At 41.6% G+C, this 19,914-nt stretch overlaps 1 protein-coding gene across 1 annotated transcript in view; it reads right to left on the reverse strand.

The window, feature by feature from the left end:
• Positions 1 to 19,914, reverse strand: part of jag2b (jagged canonical Notch ligand 2b) — a 103,300-nt gene that overhangs the window by 17,588 nt on the left and 65,798 nt on the right. Inside the window, exons 12-20 of the mRNA XM_038968715.1 lie at positions 18,186 to 18,359; positions 15,661 to 15,823; positions 15,203 to 15,367; positions 5,737 to 5,850; positions 5,398 to 5,511; positions 4,686 to 4,799; positions 4,412 to 4,528; positions 3,894 to 3,921; positions 3,223 to 3,308 (exon numbers count right to left, since the gene is read on the reverse strand). Of these exons, the coding sequence (XP_038824643.1) occupies positions 3,223 to 3,308; positions 3,894 to 3,921; positions 4,412 to 4,528; positions 4,686 to 4,799; positions 5,398 to 5,511; positions 5,737 to 5,850; positions 15,203 to 15,367; positions 15,661 to 15,823; positions 18,186 to 18,359 (1,075 nt within the window). The remainder of the gene's footprint in view (positions 1 to 3,222; positions 3,309 to 3,893; positions 3,922 to 4,411; positions 4,529 to 4,685; positions 4,800 to 5,397; positions 5,512 to 5,736; positions 5,851 to 15,202; positions 15,368 to 15,660; positions 15,824 to 18,185; positions 18,360 to 19,914) is intronic.

Consider the following 19,914-nt stretch of genomic DNA (forward strand, 5'->3'; position numbering starts at 1 on the left):
GAGGTTAGTTCTGTTTACATAGGTCTGTCCATAAGAGATTAGTGCCGACAAAAATTAAACATTGTTTTGACGGCAGATTTTAGGTGGGTACGTATCATTGAGACAAGGCACTTTTAAAGGACGGTTAAAAGGGGGCTGAAATAAATCAAATAATTTTATTTGTCACATACAGTTGAAGTCGTAAGTTTACATACACTTAGGTTGGAGTCATTAAAACTAGTTTTTCAACCACTCCACAAATTTCTTGTTAACAACCTATAGTTTTGGCAAGTTGGTCCAGACATCTACTTTCTGCATGACAAGTCATTTTTCCAACAATTGTTTACAGACAGATTATTTCACTGTATCACAATTCCAGTGGGTCAGAAGTTTACATACAGTAAATTGACTGTGCCTTTAACCCGCTTGGAAAATTCCCCAAAATGATGTCATGGCTTTGGAAGCTTATGATTGGCTAATTGACATTTGAGTCAATTGGAGGTGTACCTGTGGATGTAGTTCAAGGCCTACCTTATAACTGTGAGAAGTATAATGTGAAAATCAAAAGAAATCAGCCAAGACCTCCAAAATTTTAGACCTCCACAAGTCTGGTTCATCCTTGGGAGCAATTTCCAAATACTTGAAGGTACCACGTTCAAACAATAGTACGCAAGTATAAACACCATGGTAGCACGCAGCCATACCGCTCAGGAAGGAGACGCGTTCTGTCTCCTAGAGATGAACGTACTTTGGTGCGAAAAGTGCAAATCAATCCCAGAACAACAGCAAAGGACCTTGTGAAAATGCTGGAGGAAACAGGTACAAAGGTATCTAAATCCACAGTAAAACGAGTCCTATATCGACATAACCTGAAAGGCCGCTCAGCAAGGAAGAAGCAACTGCTCCAAAACCGCCATAAAAAAGCCAGACTACGGATTGCAACTGCTCATGGGGACAAAGATCGTACTTTTTGGAGAAATGTCCTCTGTTCTGATGAAACAAAAATAGAACTGTTTGGCCATAATGACCATCGTTATGTTTGGAGGAAAAAGGGGGAGGCTTGCAAGCCAAAGAACACCATCCCAACCGTGAAGCACGGGGGTGGCTGCATCATGTTGTGGGGGTGCTTTGCGGCAGGAGGGACTGGTGCACTTCACAAAATAGATGGCATCATTAGCGAGGAAAATTATGTGGATGTATTGAGGCAACATCTCGAGCCATCAGTCAAAAAGTTAAAGCTTGGTCACAAATGGGTCTTCCAAATGGAAAAATACCCCAAGCATACTTCCAAAGTTGTGGCAAAATGGCTTAAGGACAACAAAGTCAAGGTATTGGACTGGCCATCACAAAGCCTTGACCTCAATCCTATAGAAAATGTTTGGTCAGAACTGAAAAAGTGTGTGCGAGCAAGGAGGCCTACAAACCTGACTCAGTTACACCAGCTCTGTCAGGAGGAATGGCCAAAATTCACCCAACTTATTGTGGGAAGATTGTGGAAGGCTACCCAAAACATTTGACGCAAGTTAAACAATTTAAAAGGCAATGCTAACAAATACTAATTGAGCGTATATAAACTTCTGACCCAATGAGAATGTGATGAAAGAAACAAAAATTACTACTATTATGACATTTCACATTCTTAAAATAAAGTGGTGATCCTAACTGACCTAAAACAGGGAATTTTAACTTGGATTTAATGTCAGGAATTGTGAAAAACTGAGTTTAAATGTATTTGGCTAATGTGTATGTAAACATCTGACTTCAACTGTACATGTGTTTAGCAGATGTTATTGCGGGTGTAGCGAAATGCTTGTGTTTCTAGCTCCAACATTGCAGTAATACCTAATAATTTCACAACAATACACACATCTAAAGTAAAGGAATTAAGAATATATAAATATTTGGGCGAGCAATGTGTCATTTTTCTGGCTTGGTCATTAAGAAATTCAAAGGCCATGACTCAAGCCAAATGAAAGTTGTGTTGGGGGGGTTTTAAAGTGGAGATCTCTTGTGTGCGTGTTTGGATGTAGCATGCGTTTCTACATTCACTCTGCCAAAACAGTACACAGTCATTCACCATTCTAGATAACTTGACAGTTTAACCAAGTCTTGAGTCTTAAAGTCGCATTGGCTAGCTAGTGCTAGCCAACTTCTTTCGCCAATTATCTTCAGCTGGCTGCAGATCAACAATGGCAAAATTGGTTTGATATTGGAAAGCCCATCTGATGCTAGTTAGGGAGAGTCAATAAATTACACAATGTAAACGGGACAATATTTACATGTTGTTACTCATTAAATGCTTAAGTCATTGAAATTTGGAGCTATTGACTTTAAAATATTGTCCCATGTACATGGGGTAATTAACTGATGGTCCCCAACCAGCACCATAGGGATATCGAATGTCAAACAAAATTAACCATGGGCATTACTATTAGATCGAATTGATGATCATTTGGGACCTATCAGCTGTGGGCAGGATTCAAATAAAACCAACCAAAGGAAAAATGTTACAGTACCCTTCATTCCATGATATGATGTTTTCCTATCATCTCGTAAATCTGACTTTATGACCAAAATGTTCCTATTTAAACTTTGTAGTTAATTTTGACACTATAATAAATGTTTGACTCATATTCATGCCACATTGGCAGTTTTCAAAACGAGAAGATGCTTTTTAGGGGCAGTCACTCTTTAACGCTGACTAAATTCTAACAGTTTCTTGGTTATTTGGATGTCCAATATGCCACAATGTTAGAAGAGCATCTGATCTTTCGCCTAGCCAGTGTGAGAAAGACTGTAAAAGTCTGAATGAAAGACAACCGCTAGCCATCTGACAAAGGCGAGAGAGGAGATAGGAATTTCAGGGTCATTGAATAATTAATCTACTCAGTTTATGTGCGTGCGTGCCTGAAAGACAGAGAAAGATAGTTTGCGTGTGTGTGAGAGTATGTATGTATGTGTGCGTGTGCGTGTGTGTGTGTGTGTGTGTGTGCGCGCGCGCTGAGGGAGGGAAAGAGGAAGGATGACCTCTACTCCCCTATAGGTCAAAGGGATGTGTCGCCCACCTTTCCTATGGCCCCTGTTCTTTCTGTCGTTGTCATGGTTACGTTTGTGGTGTCCGACAGCTCGGGTAGTTGATGCATGGTGTGTGTGAGAGTCAAAGGCCTGCTACACTGGACATTTCAATGAGCATAAGCAGCGTGTTCGCTCCAAGATGATTTGGATAACCGTATTGTGACTTACTGATACGACAGTCCGGTCCGGCGAACCCGGGGGCACACTCGCATCGAAACCAGTTGACACCGTCCACACAGATACCACCGTTGTAGCTGTAAAGAATGAGGGAGGGGAAAAAGAAAGAGGGAAGAGAAAGTGAGAGAACAGTGAGCGTGATGTTAGATAGGCCAAAACAGAGCGCACCCGTCTTGACTAATTTCACACATAACAGCAAAGAGAAGAGAGTGCGAGTGTGTGTGTTGGGTTCCAAGTCACAAAGGCTAAATTCTGCTCATCAATACACACCTTTCAAATGCTAATATCTACCCCCCAACCCCTTCACTCCTCCGTCCCCCTCTTGTGCTCCCTAGGTCAGCAGTGAAGAATGGAGGGGAGGGCAGGAGAAGAGAAGGGGAGGTGGAGGAGAGGTTGCTCCCCCGTTGTCCCTCTATGGGGGAGGTGGGGGGACTCATTTAAGGCCCCCAGAGCCTCCATTGTCCCCACCCGTTCATTTAAAACCAACGCTGGGTTTCGGATTAAGGAACATCTTTCCTGTATTTTACGAGCTGGGGGGGGCTGGGGGTGTTGAGACAATTCATGGTGGTTGTTGTACAGCAAAGGGGAGGGTCAAAACAGAGAAAAGGCATGACACCACACCAGTCTTTACAAGGGGGGAGGAGAGGAGGAAATGCACGTACCAGGGGTGAGGGTTACAGTCGTTGGTGTCTGTGGAGAAAAACACAAGATAAAGCCATAAGAAAGTGAAAATCATGCTAAAAAAAATTATATATATATATATATGACTCTAAAATGGCAAAATCTTTAAGTTGCATAAGTGCATTCGAGTCAGGAGGGGGCCCTTGAAATAGATATATCTACATGGACATGTGCAGGAGTAAGATTGAGGCGCTGAGAAAAACTCTGGGTTTTGTTTATCTTGAAGTGTACACTCGTTCACTACTTCAAACAAATCTAAAAGCATTGGATTGGTGGATGCATGGGATAGAGGGTGTTTCCACCAAATTTCTTATACCAGTAATTTCCTTTCAAATAAGTGAAGACGTCCACACTTTGGGAGTAAAGAGATAATTGGGACGTAGCCTCTACGTGCGACACTGGTGGCAGCGGTGGGATACACTGGTGGCAGCGGTGGGATACACTGGTGGCAGCGGTGGGATACACTGGTGGCAGCGGTGGGATCTAAGCCGCGACTTACTTTGGGCGCAGGTGGGCCCCTCCCAGCCCTCTTTGCAGATGCAGGTGAAGGCGTCGCCGCCTCCCACACAGGTGCCTCCGTTGGAGCAGGGGCTGGACGCACACATGCTGTTCTTGACTGGAGTGGAAGGGACGACAAAAAAATATATAATAATAATAATAAAGTGGTGAGACACGATATGATAGACAGAATACATTGAATCGATAGAGACGAGACAGACGGGGATACAAACAGAGAGCTATTCAAATAATGCATAAAAGCACCCCCCCCTCACCTGTGTTACAGGTACTGCCGCCCCTCCCAGGGGGACAGGCACAGCGGAAAGCATCCCCGTGGTCATAGCAGGTGCCCCCGTTACTGCAGGTGTTGGCGTCACACTGACTCTCACCTGTGTGCAGACACATTTTATATGTCATAACGAAGATGCTTAGACCCAATAGACCTCGGTCTGTCCAATATAAATTATACAATTCATTTCATTCAACACATCTGATTAGCACACACGCAGACATGACATTTTTTTTGCCACTTGTCTTTCAGACAAGTAGGACAGATTTTTTTACTCGTCAGAAAGCTCAAGTAAGGCTCAAAAAGGTTTAACACCATGGGCCAAAAGGATGATTGAGAATTGTGTTGTGTGACTAGGGTAGCAAAATTCCAGTAATTTTGGCAAAATTCCAAATTTCCTACTTACTCTCTCCTGAATCTTCCAACCGGGAGTTCTTGAAAAGCTGTGGATTTTGGAAAGATTCCCAGAATTTTGCAACCCTATGTATGATGCTAGGAAATACTTCATAAATAATATCTGGATGAGACTTGAATCCGCTTTCATTCAGAGTAGCCTAATTGTTTGATATAGATTTTTTTTCTTGTCCATTTGGACAGCATAAATCTATAATCTGCTTGCCTGATTTTTATTTTTTATTTTTTTACTTTCCCTGGGCAAGCGGAAATGCGTTAATGTCGAGCCCTGCACACACACTTACGGGAGTGGCAGGTCTTGCCCTTCCAGTTGTTGGTACACTCGCAGTAGAAGTCGTTGACCAGATCCACACAGAAGCCACCATTCTTACACGGGTTACGGTTGCACTCGTTCACATCTGAGGAAGGAAAATAAATGTTTATGGCTGTGTTATGAGGAGGAAGTGAATGGGAGGTAAAGGAAGATTGAGAAAGGGGAGGAAGAGTAGTATGGCGAAGAGGAGAAAGACGAGGATGAGAAGATAGAGTAGGAGAAGAACGACAGGGGGAAAAGGGTAGGAAGAGAAAAAAATTGGAGCAGGAGCATACAAAAAGTATGAGGAGAAAGAGGAGAGCCAACTTACTAAGGTCGCAGAGCTGGCCCTCCCATCCATCAGGACAGAAGCACTGGAAGGAGTTGACCCCGTCGATGCAGGTGCCTCCGTTCCGACACGGGCTACTCACACAGTCGTTCACGTCTAAAATAGAAAATATGCATTCTATTTTTTTGCCTTTATTTATCCGGGAAGTCCCATTGAGGTCAGAACAGGGGTTATCAAACTATTTGGGCCTGGGACCCCTTTATAGCAAATTCATCAGGGACCTCAGAGCATGGTGAGACTATTTAGCAGTTTTAAAGCTAAAATTGCAGTGCATTTACGCTGAAAATAACATTTTTAGGGCATACAAGAAGTATTGAGTTGAAAACTGGATCAATGATGAGAGTACTGTGGATCCCTGTGAGCCTCCCAGGCCCTGTTGTGCATCTAAGGGTAGCATACATTGTAGATCATCTATATTACATTGCAAAGTTTGCACCCTCAACTTATTTCACAAAACGCTTGGCCAAATCGGTTATCTGTAGTTCCTTGCAATATTTATATAAAAAGAAAAAAATACATTTAAAAAAATAATAATCTGCCAGCGGACCCCTTGCAGTACCGCCACAAACCCCTAGGGTTCCTCAGACCCCGGTTTGGGAACCACTGGGTCAGCAGACCTCTTTTACAAGGGAGACAATAACAATAACATTGCTTTGTCCTGAAGTGTGCACTCATTCACTACTTCCCACAAACCTAAAAGCATTGGATTAGTGGATGCATGGGCTAGTGGGATTTTCTAACATTTATTATACTAGTCTATACTAGTTCTCTTGCAAATCAGTGAAGGGAATTGAACAAAAACACCTTGGTAAGAAGGAAAGATAATTAGGACATAGCCCTAGACTGGAGTGGTTGCCACCACCACTGAATGAGATCCTCAGGAAGCGATACCCAGTTAGGCAGGCTGTCAGACATGCAGAGAGACCGTGTCCAGCTGGAAAAACTGGTTGCATTAATATAAGACATTGTAATTTTATTCCATCATGGTCAGGTTGTATACCAGATGTATAAGGACGTTAACAGCTTTTTTACAGACCAGAAGAATAGCTGTAATTTTTCAAATTTGTGGTTAGATATTTTTTATTTATTTAACCAGGAAGGCTAGTTGAGAACAAGTTCTCATTTACAACTGCGACCTGGCCAAGATAAAGCAAAGCAGTGCAACACAAACAGTCACACATGGAATAAACAAACACAGTAGAAAAAGTCTATAGTGTGTGTGCAAATGAGGTAGGATAACGAAGTTAAGGCAATAAATAGGCCATAGTGGCGAAATAATTACAATATAGCAATTAAACACTGGAGTGATAGATGTGCAGAAGATGAGTGTACAAGTAGAGATAATGGGGTGCAAAGGAGAAAAAAAAATAGATAACAGTATGGGGATGAGGTAGTTGGATGGGCTATTTACATATGAGCTATGTACAGGTGCAGTGTTCTGCTCTGACAGCTGGTGCTTAAAGCTAGTGAGGGAGATATGAGTCTCCAGCTTCAGTGATTTTTGCAGTTCGTTCCAGTCATAGGCAGCAGAGAACTGGAAGGAAACGGGGCCGAATGAGGAATTGGATTTGGGGGTGACCAGTGAAATATACCTGCTGGAGAGCATGCTACGGGTGGGTGCTGCTATGGTGACCAGTGAGCTGAGATAAGGTGGGGCTTTACCTAGCAAAGACTTAGATGACCCGGAGCCAGTGGGTTTGGTGACAAATATGTGGCAAGGGCCAGCCAACGAAAGCATACAGGTTGCAGTGGTGGGTAGTATATGGAGCTTTGGTGACAAAACAGATAGACTGCATCCAATTTGCTGAGTAGAGTGTTGGAGGCTATTTTGTAAATGACATCGCCGAAGTCAAAGATCGGTAGGATAGTCAGTTTTACGAGGTTATGTTTGGCAGCATGAGTGAAGGATGCTTTGTTCCGAAATAGGAAGCTGATTCTAGATTTAATTTTGGATTGGAGATGCTTAATGTGAGTCTGGAAGGAGAGTTTACAGTCTAACCAGACACCTAGGTATTTGTAGTTGTCCACATATTCTAAGTCAGAACCGTCCAGAGTAGTGATGCTGGGCGGGCGGGCAGCGATCGGTTGAAGAGCATGCATTTAGTTTTACTTGCATTTAAGAGCAGTTGGAGGCCATGGAAGGAGAGTTGTATGGCATTGAAGCTCGTCTGGAGGTTAGTTAACACAGTGTCCAAAGAAGGGCCAGAAGTATACAGGATGGTGTCGACTGCGTAGAGGTGGATCAGAGAATCACCAGCAGCAAGAGCGACATCATTGATGTATACAGAGAAGGGTCGGCCCGAGGATTGAACCCTGTGGCACCCCCATAGAGACTGCCAGAGGTCCGGACAGCAGGCCCTCCGATTTGACACACTGAACTCTATCTGAGAAGTAGTTGGTGAACCAGGCGAGGCAGTCATTTGAGAATCCAAGGCTGTTGAGTCTGCCGATAAGAATGTGGTGATTGACAGTCGAAAGCCTTGGCCAGGTTGATGAATACGGCTGCACAGTGCTGTCTCTTATCGATGGCGGTTATGATATCGTTTAGGACCCTGAGCGTGGCTGAGGTGCACCCATGACAAGCTCGGAAACCAGATTGCATAGTGGAGAAGGTACGGTGGGATTCTAAATGGTTGGTGATCTGTTTGTTAACTTGGCTTTCGAAGACCTTAGATAGGCAGGGTAGGATAGATAGGTCTAACAGTTTGGGTCTAGAGTGTCTCCCCCTTTGAAAAAGAGGATGACTGTGGCAGCTTTCCAATCTTTGTAGATCTCAGACGATACGAAAGAGGTTGAACAGGCTAGTAATAGGGGTTGCAGCAATTTCGGCAGATAATTTTAGAAAGAGAGGGTCCAAATTTATACTGATTTGTAGGCTCCAGATTTGGCAGCTCTTTCAGAACATCAGCTATCTGGATTTGGGTGAAGGAGAAATGGGGGAGGCTTGGGCAAGTTGCTGTTGGTGCAGGGCTGTTGACTGGGGCAGGGGTAGCCACGTGGAAAGCATGGCCAGCCGTAGAAAAATGCTTATTGAAATTCTCAATTATTGCAGATTTATCGGTGTTGACAGTGTTTCCTAGCATCAGTGCAGTGGGCAGCTGGGAGGAGGTGCGCTTATTCTCCATGGACTTTAGTGTCCCAGAACTTTTTGGAGTTTGTGCTACAGGATGCAAATTTCTGTTTGAAAAAGCTAGATAGTGTAGTCAACCAGAAAACATAATTTTCAGGCTGTCACCTGGTTAAGACTTCCTGTCTCAAATGTATATACTCTTGGCAGTAGGTGCCACTGAAAAAGGGTTGAAGTCAATTCAAATTTAATTTGAAATTGCTTCAATTTTTAAATCGGAATTGAAATTTAGACTGAATTAGAATTGAAGAAGAAAACCATGCTTGGAATGGAATTAAAATATATATTTTTTAAATATATTTTTTTAAACATCAAAAACTTGAATATTATAATTGTTGAAATTCCAGTTAATGGAGTTAATGCATTTAGAATAAATGTTTATGACTATCGCTAAAAACAGAATAAACGCTTTTTGATTTAAATACAGTGCCGTCAAAGTATTCACACCCCTTGACTTTTTCCACATTGTGTTACAAAGTGCTATTAAAAAAGGATTTAATTGTCGTTTTTTGTGAACAATCTATACAAAATACTCTGTCAAAGTGTAATAAAAAAAACTTGTTAAAAAAAATATATATCTTATTAGATACGTATTCAACCCCCTGAGTGTTAGATTCACCTTTTGGCAGCGATTACAGCTGTGAGTCTTTCTGGGTAAGTCTAAGAGCTTTCCACACCTGGATTGTGCAACATTTGCCCATTATTCTATTAAAAACAGCAATCTGTCAAATTGGTTGTTGATCATTGCTAGACAACCATTTTCAGGTCTTGCCATAGATTTTCAAGACGATTTAAGTCAAAACTGTAATTCATCCACTCAGGAACATTCACCGTCTTCCTGGTAAGCCACTCCAGGGTAGATTTGGCCTTGTGTTTTTAGGTTATTGTCCTGCTGTAAGGTGAATTCATCTCCCAGTGTCTGGTGGAAACAACCAGGTTTTCCTCTAGGACTTTGCCTGTGCTTAGCTCCAGTCCTTAACGATTACAAGCATACCCATAACATGATGTAGCCACCACTATGCTTGAAAATATGGAGTGGTACGCAGTAACACTTTGTATTCAGGATGAAAAGTGAATTATTTTGACACATTTTGCAGTATTACTTTAGTGTCTTGTTGCAAACAGCATGCACATTTTGGGATATTTTTATTCTGTACAAGCTTCCTTATTTTCACTGTCAATTATGTTAGTATTGTGGAGTAACTACAATGTTGATCCATCCTTAGTTTCTCCTATCACAACCATTACATTCTGCAACTGTTTTAAAGTCACCATTGGCCTCATGGTGAAATCCCTGAACGGTTTCCTTCCTCTCCAGCAACTGAGTTAGGAAGGACACCTGTATCTTTGTAGTGACTGGGTGCATTGATACACCATCCAAAGTGTAATTAATAACTTCACCATGCTCAAAGGGATAATCATTGTCTGCTTTAAAAAAATATTTAATAAATGTAATCTGTGCCCTTCTTTGCGAGGCTTTGGAAAACCTCCCTGGTCTTTGTGGTTGAATCAGTGTTTGAAATGGATTGGTCGACTAAGGGACCTTACAGATAATTGTGTGTATGGGGCTCAGAGATAAGGTATTAATCAAAAAAAATCCTGTAAAACAGTCAATGCAAATTATGTGACTTGTTAAGCACATTTTTACTCCTGAACGTATTTAGGCTTGCCACAATAACAGGGTCGAATACCTACGGACTATTTGTAAACATAAATAAACAAAAGAACATAATTCCACTTTGACATTATGGGGTATGAAAAAAATCAAGTGGTATTAATACTTTGAAGGAACTGTACCTACAGTAGAAAATTAGATCCTAATTGAGCAAATTACACTCACTGAAGTATCTGACATAGCGAATAGGCTACCAGTGCGGCAAGTGCTGCTGGCTAGCTACATGTTGAGAGAAGACTTGAAATACACAAGATGGTGGCGGTCACACATTGTTGGACTACTTCATGGAGCAAAAAAACAATTCATTTTAATAACACTTCTCTGAATTCGTAACAGACCCCCCTGCAACTGGACTATGACATTGAGACTAGAGGTCGACCGATTAATCGGAATGGCCGATTTCAAGTTTTCATAATCGGAAACCGATTTTTAATTTTTTTTTTTTACACCTTTATTTAATCATTATTTAACTAGGCAAGTCAGTTAAGAACACATTCTTATTTTCAATGACGGCCTAGGAACGTTCTGCCTCGTTCAGGGGCAGAACGACAGATTTTTAACCTTGACAGCTCGGGGGATCCATTCTTGCAACCTCACAGTTAACTAGTCCAATGCTCTAACACTGATTACATTGCACACCACGAGGAGCCTGCCTGTGCCGCGAATGCAGTAAGCTAAGGTAAATTGCTAGCTAGCATTAAACTTATCTTATAAAAAACAATCAATGACTGTCATTGCTCCAATGTGTACTTAACCATAAACATCAATACACAAGTATATATTTTTAAACCTGCATATTTAGCTAAAAGAAATCCAGGTTAGCAGGCAATATTAACCAGGTGAAATTGTGTCATTTCTCTTGCGTTCATTGCACGCAGAGTCAGGGTATATGCAACAGTTTGGGCCGCCTGGCTCTTTGCGAACTAATTTGCCAGAATTTTACGTAATTATACATAACATTGAAGGTTTTGCAATGTAACAGGAATATTTAGACTCATGGATGCCACCCGTTAGATAAAATACGGAACGGAATAAACGTTTTGTTTTCGAGTTGATAGTTTCCGGATTAGTCAAAGGTATATGGTTTAGAGAGAAATAGTCAACGCGTTATAATTCCTGTAATAACTTGCGGCTGAACTTGAAAGGGGTTTCTTTATTATTTTACCGTTCATGTCTTCCATAGAGAATGTCTTGATCTACTTCAAATAAGGTCTGTGTTTCGTGCAGGCTTAAACCGCCTCGACGTTTTGATACCCGTGTAAATCTCACTAGGATAAGGTATCGTTTGTCAACATATTTTCATAAATCCACTCTACAAAAAAAATTCTTCGCTTATATTTAGCCAATATTGATCAGAGTTACCTTGTCCTATGGATATCTACACAGTTATAACATTGGCATGGTGGTGTAAGCCTACACGAAACAGACCTTATTTGAAGTGAATCTAAAAATATCCTATGGAATAAATGAAGGAACCCGCTTTTCAGATTTTGCTAGAAGGTGTCATGGCAATTATGACTCGCACTTTGGTCGTCAATTCTTACCATGCCAATTATTAAAATAGGATTTCCTGCATATAGAAATGACAGTTTTTGTTTTCAACATTCATCACAGGTAACTTAAACTCTATTTTTATTCAAACAGTTGAGATATATATATATAACAAACACATTTTTATTTATTTTTTTATTATAAAATCGGCCGATTAATCGGTATCGGCTTTTTTTGTCCTCCAATAAATCGGTATCGGCGTTGAAAAATCATAATCGGTCGACCTCTAATTGAGACTCCGGTTTCCACGAATGGAGGACAAAGACCGTACCGCCAAGTTAAGGTTGGTCGAAAATTCTCTATGCTACACCAAACAGTACCTAACCTGTAACTCCCAGTATAATGGATACCAATTTTTTTGGGGGGGTTAAATCACATTATCTGGTGTTACAATATATTGCTAGTAACTTTGACTTAAACTAAATGGTTGCCAACACATGGCTAACATTTGTTTAACCAGCTAAACAGCTGCTCTAAGCGAAAGTGTTCGGAGTTACTTTTCTAGCTAATAGGCTGTGTTAGAGTTGACACACTTCCTCTTCCAATTATGTGGGGAGGTCAAAAAAAAAAAAAAAAACACGATCTACCAAATCAATTCATTTTAAAATGTTGATTACTTCCTTTCCATTATCATTCACCTGATAAGTAAACTGTTTTATTACGTATGTTGGGTGTCCCTGGGTTACCGTTTTGCCTGGGAGGGGGTACCTAGGCAAGGACAAGTTGAAGACCACTGCCTTAATACAACGCAGGCTTGCATAAAACAGTGTGCTAGTATACGGAGATCAGTTTAACTCCAATTGGAATCAAATCAGAGAGAGAATTTATAGGAATTGGGAAAGTGCACCATTCACCTCATGTGGAAGGTATGGAAAATTAAAAATCAGTACAAACATTTCAATAACGGGTGCAATACGCACAACCACTGACTAGGGATGTGCACGGTTATTTGAATAGCCAAACAGACGTTAGTATTCAAATACTAATAATACTATACATTTTATAATTGTAAGCCTATTTTAACACTGAAGTATTTTTGAAAAATAAACCATACCATTTCAAATGATTAATTTGATAAAACAAACCTTTAAAATGTAGTTTATGACGTGCACCCCATAAGACAGGTAGATAACCAGTAGCCTTCAGGTGTGTAGCTTGTTGTTTATGTTGGCCAATCAAAAACGGCAAAGAGGCTCAACGTGTAGCAAGTGGAGTGAGTTCACTAAAACAATATAAGACAGAGTACAATTATGGAATTAAAAAGTTTGAGAAATAAGGAGTAGGCCACATCAAGCAAACGGTAGGTTTTTAATCGGAATGGGGTTGGGGGGGAAGCGCAGAATGTGGCCTCAATTAGCCTAGCAAGCTATAGCTGGCTTAGCTAGGCTACTCCAGTTAAGACATGCACTGTTATATGTGGTAAAAAATAACATTGTGGCTACTACAAGTTGGCTAGTCTTGGCTGTAGCCGAGTTTCCTTGGCGTTCTCTCCCCCTCCGTCTGCTCGCTCCCATCTCACACACGCACACAACGCCCCCTCCGCAGCTACATGTGTGAAGTTACTGCCTTGATTTATGTATACCCTGTATTAAGATTTACACAGACTAAAAGTAAATTCCACACAAATGTTTAGTGACCAATGTCTTTTAATAATACTTTAATTAAAAAAAAATACAAATAATAATAATAGAGTAGAATTCCACTCTACCTTTCGTATTTTTGCTTAATTTAGATAAACAGATTGGGTGAGCATAAAGAGGGAGTCATTGAATGAAAGGTTCAGACAGGAATTGAAACCTGGTCTCCAGTGGGGAAGTATTTTGCATTTACAGCATTATCCCATGCTGTTCAAATTAAAACAGCTTTTACTTAGTCAATAGCTTTGCCTAATAACAGATGTGCATAAAAAAATTGACATCTTTATGCAGCTTTGCCATAGGATGGTTTAATATTGATTATGTTTTAAAGCTTTATGATTATGTTTTAATATGAAAAACATTGTATTATTTTATATATTTTATGTTATACAAACTTCCAAAGTTCCTGAAAAGTGTAATTCAGGGTGCATTTAAGGTTTCCAGGAAAATTACCCCAAAAAGAGTAAAGGTCAAGTCTTTCAAACTTGCCATGCATTGAGGTAGTTGGGTTGAGTTTGGCTTGAGTTGAAAGAAGTAAAGGAATTGACATTCAGGGAAGGGGTCAAGAGGGAATTGAATTGATGGCAGAATATTGAATTTACTCAATTGAACTACTCAGTGAAAGAAAAGCTAATAGGAATTTAATTTGTGGAATTTACCCCAACCCTGGCCACTGAAGCCCGGGTCACATGAGCAGACATACAGACAAAGACAGACACTCTTGAGGCAGTAAATGCGACTGAAGCCCTGGTCTACGTTTGGGTGGCATCTAGATTTTCAGACCGTCATACCGTTTCTGTACCATACTGGGGAATACGGTATTACCGGAAGTGCACACAAGGGGATAAATGATTTATTTTTGACACACAAAACAATTTAGCCAATAGGGATGTTGATCCAGGGAGGGGATTGAATGTCTCTGCTTTAGCCAAGAAGCTTGATCTTGACATCTAACCACTTAGCTAGTAAGTTAGCAATCCAAGTGCATAGCTGGAGCCCTGTGCTGGATATAGTTATAAGCACCAAACACTTTTATATACTGTATAACGAGGTATTGTTATACAGTATAAAAGTTATTTACTTTTCTGCTCACCAGTATTTCTACTTGCACATCACCATCTGTTCATCTATCACACAAGTGTTAATTTTCTAAATTGTAATTACTTCGCTATATGGCCTATTTATTGCCTTACCTCCTCCCGTCATATGCTCACACTGTATATAGACTTTCTTTTCACCCCCCTATTGTGTTGTTGTTTATTCCATGTGTAACTGTTGTTTGTGTCTCACTGCTTTGCTTTACCTTGGCCAGGTCGCAGTTGTAAATGAGAACTTGTTCTCAACTAGCTTACCTGGTTAAATCAAGGTGAAATAAATAAAGAATAAAAAAATTGCCCAAGCAAGAACAGACCGATGGTAGACATGCGGACCGACAGAGAAAGACACAGTGGTACGTACTTTCGTGGCAATAAGTGCCGCTGAAGCCGGAGTCACAGGAGCAGGTGAAGTTGCCGCGGGGCTGGCTGATGCAGCGTCCCCGGGGGCCACACACGTTGGACGAGATGTGACGAACACCGCCCGCGGAGTCGTTGGTTGCCACGACAATGGTGCAGCTGTCAATTACTGAGAGAAAAAAAACAGGAGGGATGAATGAGGTGTCTGCATCTACCTGATCCGGTGTCTAGTTCCCCTAGGTACAGATCTAAAAATCAGCTTCACCTATTAGTGGGGTAAATGCAAAAAAAACTGACCCAAGACCTGAGTCTAGGGGCAACTCCCTAATACTCTGGGGCTCTGGCAAGTTCAATCTTAGTAACTGATTTGGAATCAGCCTTTTAAATTTCCATTCGGGCATTATGTATAGGGAACAAAACAACAAAAACCAGTCCAGAATCAGTCACTGTGTGTGGCTCTACCTTGGCAGGGGGTGGTCCTGCAGTGGTCCCTGAGGTGGGCACAGGTCTTGCCCTCGTAGCCATCGGGACAGGCGCAGTAAAAGTCACCCGTTAGGGCGTGGCACGGTGCCTCGTTCTCACAGGGGGTGGGCTCACACGGGTCTGAAGGAGACCAACCTGGGACCTGCGGGGGAGGGAAGGAGAACGTTCAAACATGCAAGCATGTACACAAACAAGTACAACACATCTGCATGCACGCATTCACACGTACAAACAAGTTTTACATTTGTACTTAGTTTCATTTATTTTATCCACTTTATGCAAGTACTTCAGATAATGAATCCTTGCCACCCAGTATGGACAGAAATGGTATAAGTGAGTTTGAGAGTGTGGGAGAGAAAGAAAGTGCGTGAGAGGCCTTGCAACACTTTACACAAGTTGTTCTTTAAGTATATAGATAAACACAAAGGGGTAAGCTGTGGAAGCCTGGCATAAGCTCAGAGGTACCTGAAGATCACTAACACATCTGTGTGTGGAGGTAGTTTGTGTGTGTGTGTGAATGAAAGTTAAATTAATTAAAACCACACACACAACCAGATCGTCCTCGGTGACATGGCAGCGGCTCCAGTTTCTACATTTTCTCTGTGTTCTCAGGGCATCAAGAGGGGGAAAATTCACAACAAAAACCGCAGTGTAAACCATGGGGTACAACTCACTGCCATTTAAGGCACTGAGTCGGTCAGTAGTGTGGTGCAACGGGGTGGGCTGATTCACTTGGGTCATGGTTCTCTCCTGGTCATGGTGCTCTCACACAGATTAATACACACGCGGACACACAAACTCAGCCTGCGCAGACACGCACACACAGAAACTTGCACACGCACCCAACTTGTTTATTTGACTATCTGATGGGGCAGAGATGTATTTATTCTATTATGTTCTGTTTAAAGGCTTCTCAGTGCTGTGGCCATGAAAAGTATGTGTGGGATGTAAACTGAGGGGGCTGAGGGCTAAAGGCTGGGACAAGCCCCATAAATCTAAGCCCCTCCACAGAAGAGGAAGAACACTTAAACCCCCTGTCTTTCAAACAGCCCATCCAAAACCACCTGTACTGCACGTCTCAAACGCCCGATCCCAAATCAACTTGGTGTGCAGAAGGACATAGGTGTTAAAAGGGTGGGATAGGTGTGCTAAGAGATAGTGTGTCAGGCATGCCAATTGCATAGATGTGTCATAGCTGTGCCAAGGCCTGTCATGGGTATGCCATACGAGTGTAGTAGGAAGGCAGGGGAGAAAGTAAGCCGGTATAACATGAGCCTATCACAATAATTAAAACAAAATGTCAAGAAAACTGTAGGCTATTACTTAACATTACCACTTCAGCCACATGAAATGAGTGAATTGTCTTGAAACCGGGTTTTATATGCTCAAAATTGCGTTGTGGTTCGATGAAAACTCGTACATCTGGCGGAAATGAGTTGCCGATACAGAGACGCACGGACACCAGTGGATGCATGAAGTATAGGCCTAATGACGATCGCAAAACGTCATTACAATACACGTAGGTGTTTTGTAACAGAGGTCTCTTTCCATTCATCAAATTGCGGGTGCACAATGCACTGTTTGGATGTTATAATCATTTTGTGAGTGGACAAAATTGCACGGGTAGCCTACAGGAGGGATTTATTTTGAAAACATTGGATTGTGTTTATGCCACATTAAAATATGTTAAAAGTTATAATATAGGGATCATAGGACATAGAATTACATAGGCCTAGAATCGCTATGATTACCTAGGCTAACAACAAGAAGTGTGCAAGCGCTTGCACACATAGGGATTCCCGTACCTGTAAGAAACTAAATAGGAGTGTCATATGCACAGTATGTTGAACATGTGTAGGAGTTTATAGTGTCATCATGTATGCGGTCTGAGTTTAGCAGGAGTGCATAGGGAAGTCATACGCATGTTGTGTTAGTGTAGCAGGAGTGCATTTGTGACATATCAATGCAATACAAGTGTAATAGGAGTGTCATATGAGTGTAGTAAGTATCATACGTATGTCACACGATGGTGATAGGCGTGTAAGAATAGAGCCACAATTCCAGGACAGGCATAATCGTAGCTTCTCAATGCCCTGGAGTGACTGAGTGGGCACAGGGCCATAGTCGAGTTGCCTCATTCAAGAGGGTTCGTATTTATAGCCTTTTACGCCAAGTACAGGACTGGGCTCACAACCAGTACTGTCTGCCGTTCAGTCAAAGCAAAACAGTACAGCGCTGTCTCTGTGTGTGTATAGTTCTAGGTGTGCGTGCGTGTCAATTCTCTTATGCGGGAGTTTTGTTTTGACTGAATTCAGGATATACCGTTGTTTTTAATCTCACCGTAAAAAGACTGTGCGCTATATATATATATATATATAAAAAATATAAAAAATTTCGAATTGGAGGGTCAGATATAAATTTGCTGTGTGTGTCACCAAAAGGACCAACACTTTAGAGCAGCGGAAACTGGTCCCAAGACTTCGGCCTTTGAACTAAAGGCTCACCTCACACAGTTCCCCGGAGAACTTGGTCGGGCACTCGCACACAAAGCCGTCCAAAACGTTGTGGCAGCGCCCACCGTTCTGGCAGGGCCCACTGGCACACCTGTTCCGCTGGATCTCGCAATGAGTGCCCACAAAGCCTGACAAGCACTGACAGAGGTATCCCCTGGGCCCTTCCTGAAGGGAGATGGTGGGAAAAGAGATATATCTGACATAGATCAAACACATGAGAATCCTATAGGACAGGGTATGACCTGCTAACAGGTAAAGGAGAAGTAGAATGCAAGAGAAAGTACTTGACAGTATGTGATATGGATCCATGGTTAACAGGATATCTAGGTGAGCATGTCCTCTAGGGTTCAGTCTAAGAGCCTTCTTAACCTCCATTTACATACTACCTCTTGGTCATAGAGTACCAGTCAAAAGTTTGGACACGCCTACTCATTCAAGGGTTTTTATTTTGACCATTTTCTACATTGTAGAATAGCAAAGACATCAAAACTATGAAACGCATATGGAATCATGTAGTAACATAAAAAAATAAAAAGGGTTAAACAAATCCAAATAATTTTATATTTGAGATTCTCCAAAGTAGCCACCCTTTCTCTCAACCAGCTGAAATGGAATGCATTTCAATGAACAGGTGTGCCTTGTTTAAAGTTAATTTGTGGAATTTCTTTCCTTCTTAATGCGTTTGAGCCAATCAATTGTGTTGTGACAAGGTAGGGGTAGTATACAGAAGATAGCCCTATTTGATAAAAGACCAAGTCCATATTATGGCAAGAACAGCTCAAATAATCTAAGAGAAACAACAGTCCATCTTTACTTCATGACATGAAGGTCTAAAGTTTCTTCAAGTGCAGTCGCAGAACCCAAGCGTTATGATTAAACTGAGGACCGTCACAGGAAAGGAAGACCCAGAGTTACCTCTGCTGCAGAGGATAAGTTCATTAGAGTTACCAGCCTCAGAAATTGAAGAATTTATTTGGGCTGCAGAGTTCAAGTAACAGATACATCAACTGTTCAGAGGAGACTGTGAATCAGGCATTCATGGTCAAATTGCTGCAAAGAAACCACTACTAAAGGACACCAATAATAACATGAGACTTGCTTGGGCCAAGAAAGATGCGCAATGGACATTAGACCGGTGGAAATCTGTCCTTTGGTCTGATGAGTCGAAATTTGAGACTTTTGGTTCCAACCGCCATGTTTTTGTGAGACGCTGAGTAGGTGAACGGATGATCGCTGCATGTGTGGTTCCCACCATGAAGCAGGTGTGATTTGCTGGTGACACTGTTAGTGATTTCTTTAGAATTCAAGGAACCCTTAACCAGCATGGCTACCAAAGCATTCTGCAGCGATACACCATCCCATCTGGTCTGCACTTAGTGGGACAATCATTTGTTTTTCAACAGGACAATGAACCAACACACCTCCACAGAGTGATTGAGTGCTGCATCAGATGACCTGGCCTCCACAACCACCCGACCTCAACCCAATTGAGATGGTTTGGGACGAGTTGGACAGCAGAGTGAAGAACAAGCAACAAACAAGTACTCAGCATATGTGGGAACTCCTTCAAGACTGCTGGAAAAGCATTCCAGGTGAAGCTGGTTGAGAGAATGCCAAGAGAGTACAAAGCTGTCAAGGCAAAGGGTGGCTACTTTGAAGAATCTAAAATACATGTTGATATATTTAAAAAAAAATGTGGTTAGTACATATTCCATGTGTT

This window comes from Salvelinus namaycush, chromosome 29 (assembly GCF_016432855.1).
Source record: "Salvelinus namaycush isolate Seneca chromosome 29, SaNama_1.0, whole genome shotgun sequence".
NCBI lineage: Eukaryota > Metazoa > Chordata > Actinopteri > Salmoniformes > Salmonidae > Salvelinus > Salvelinus namaycush.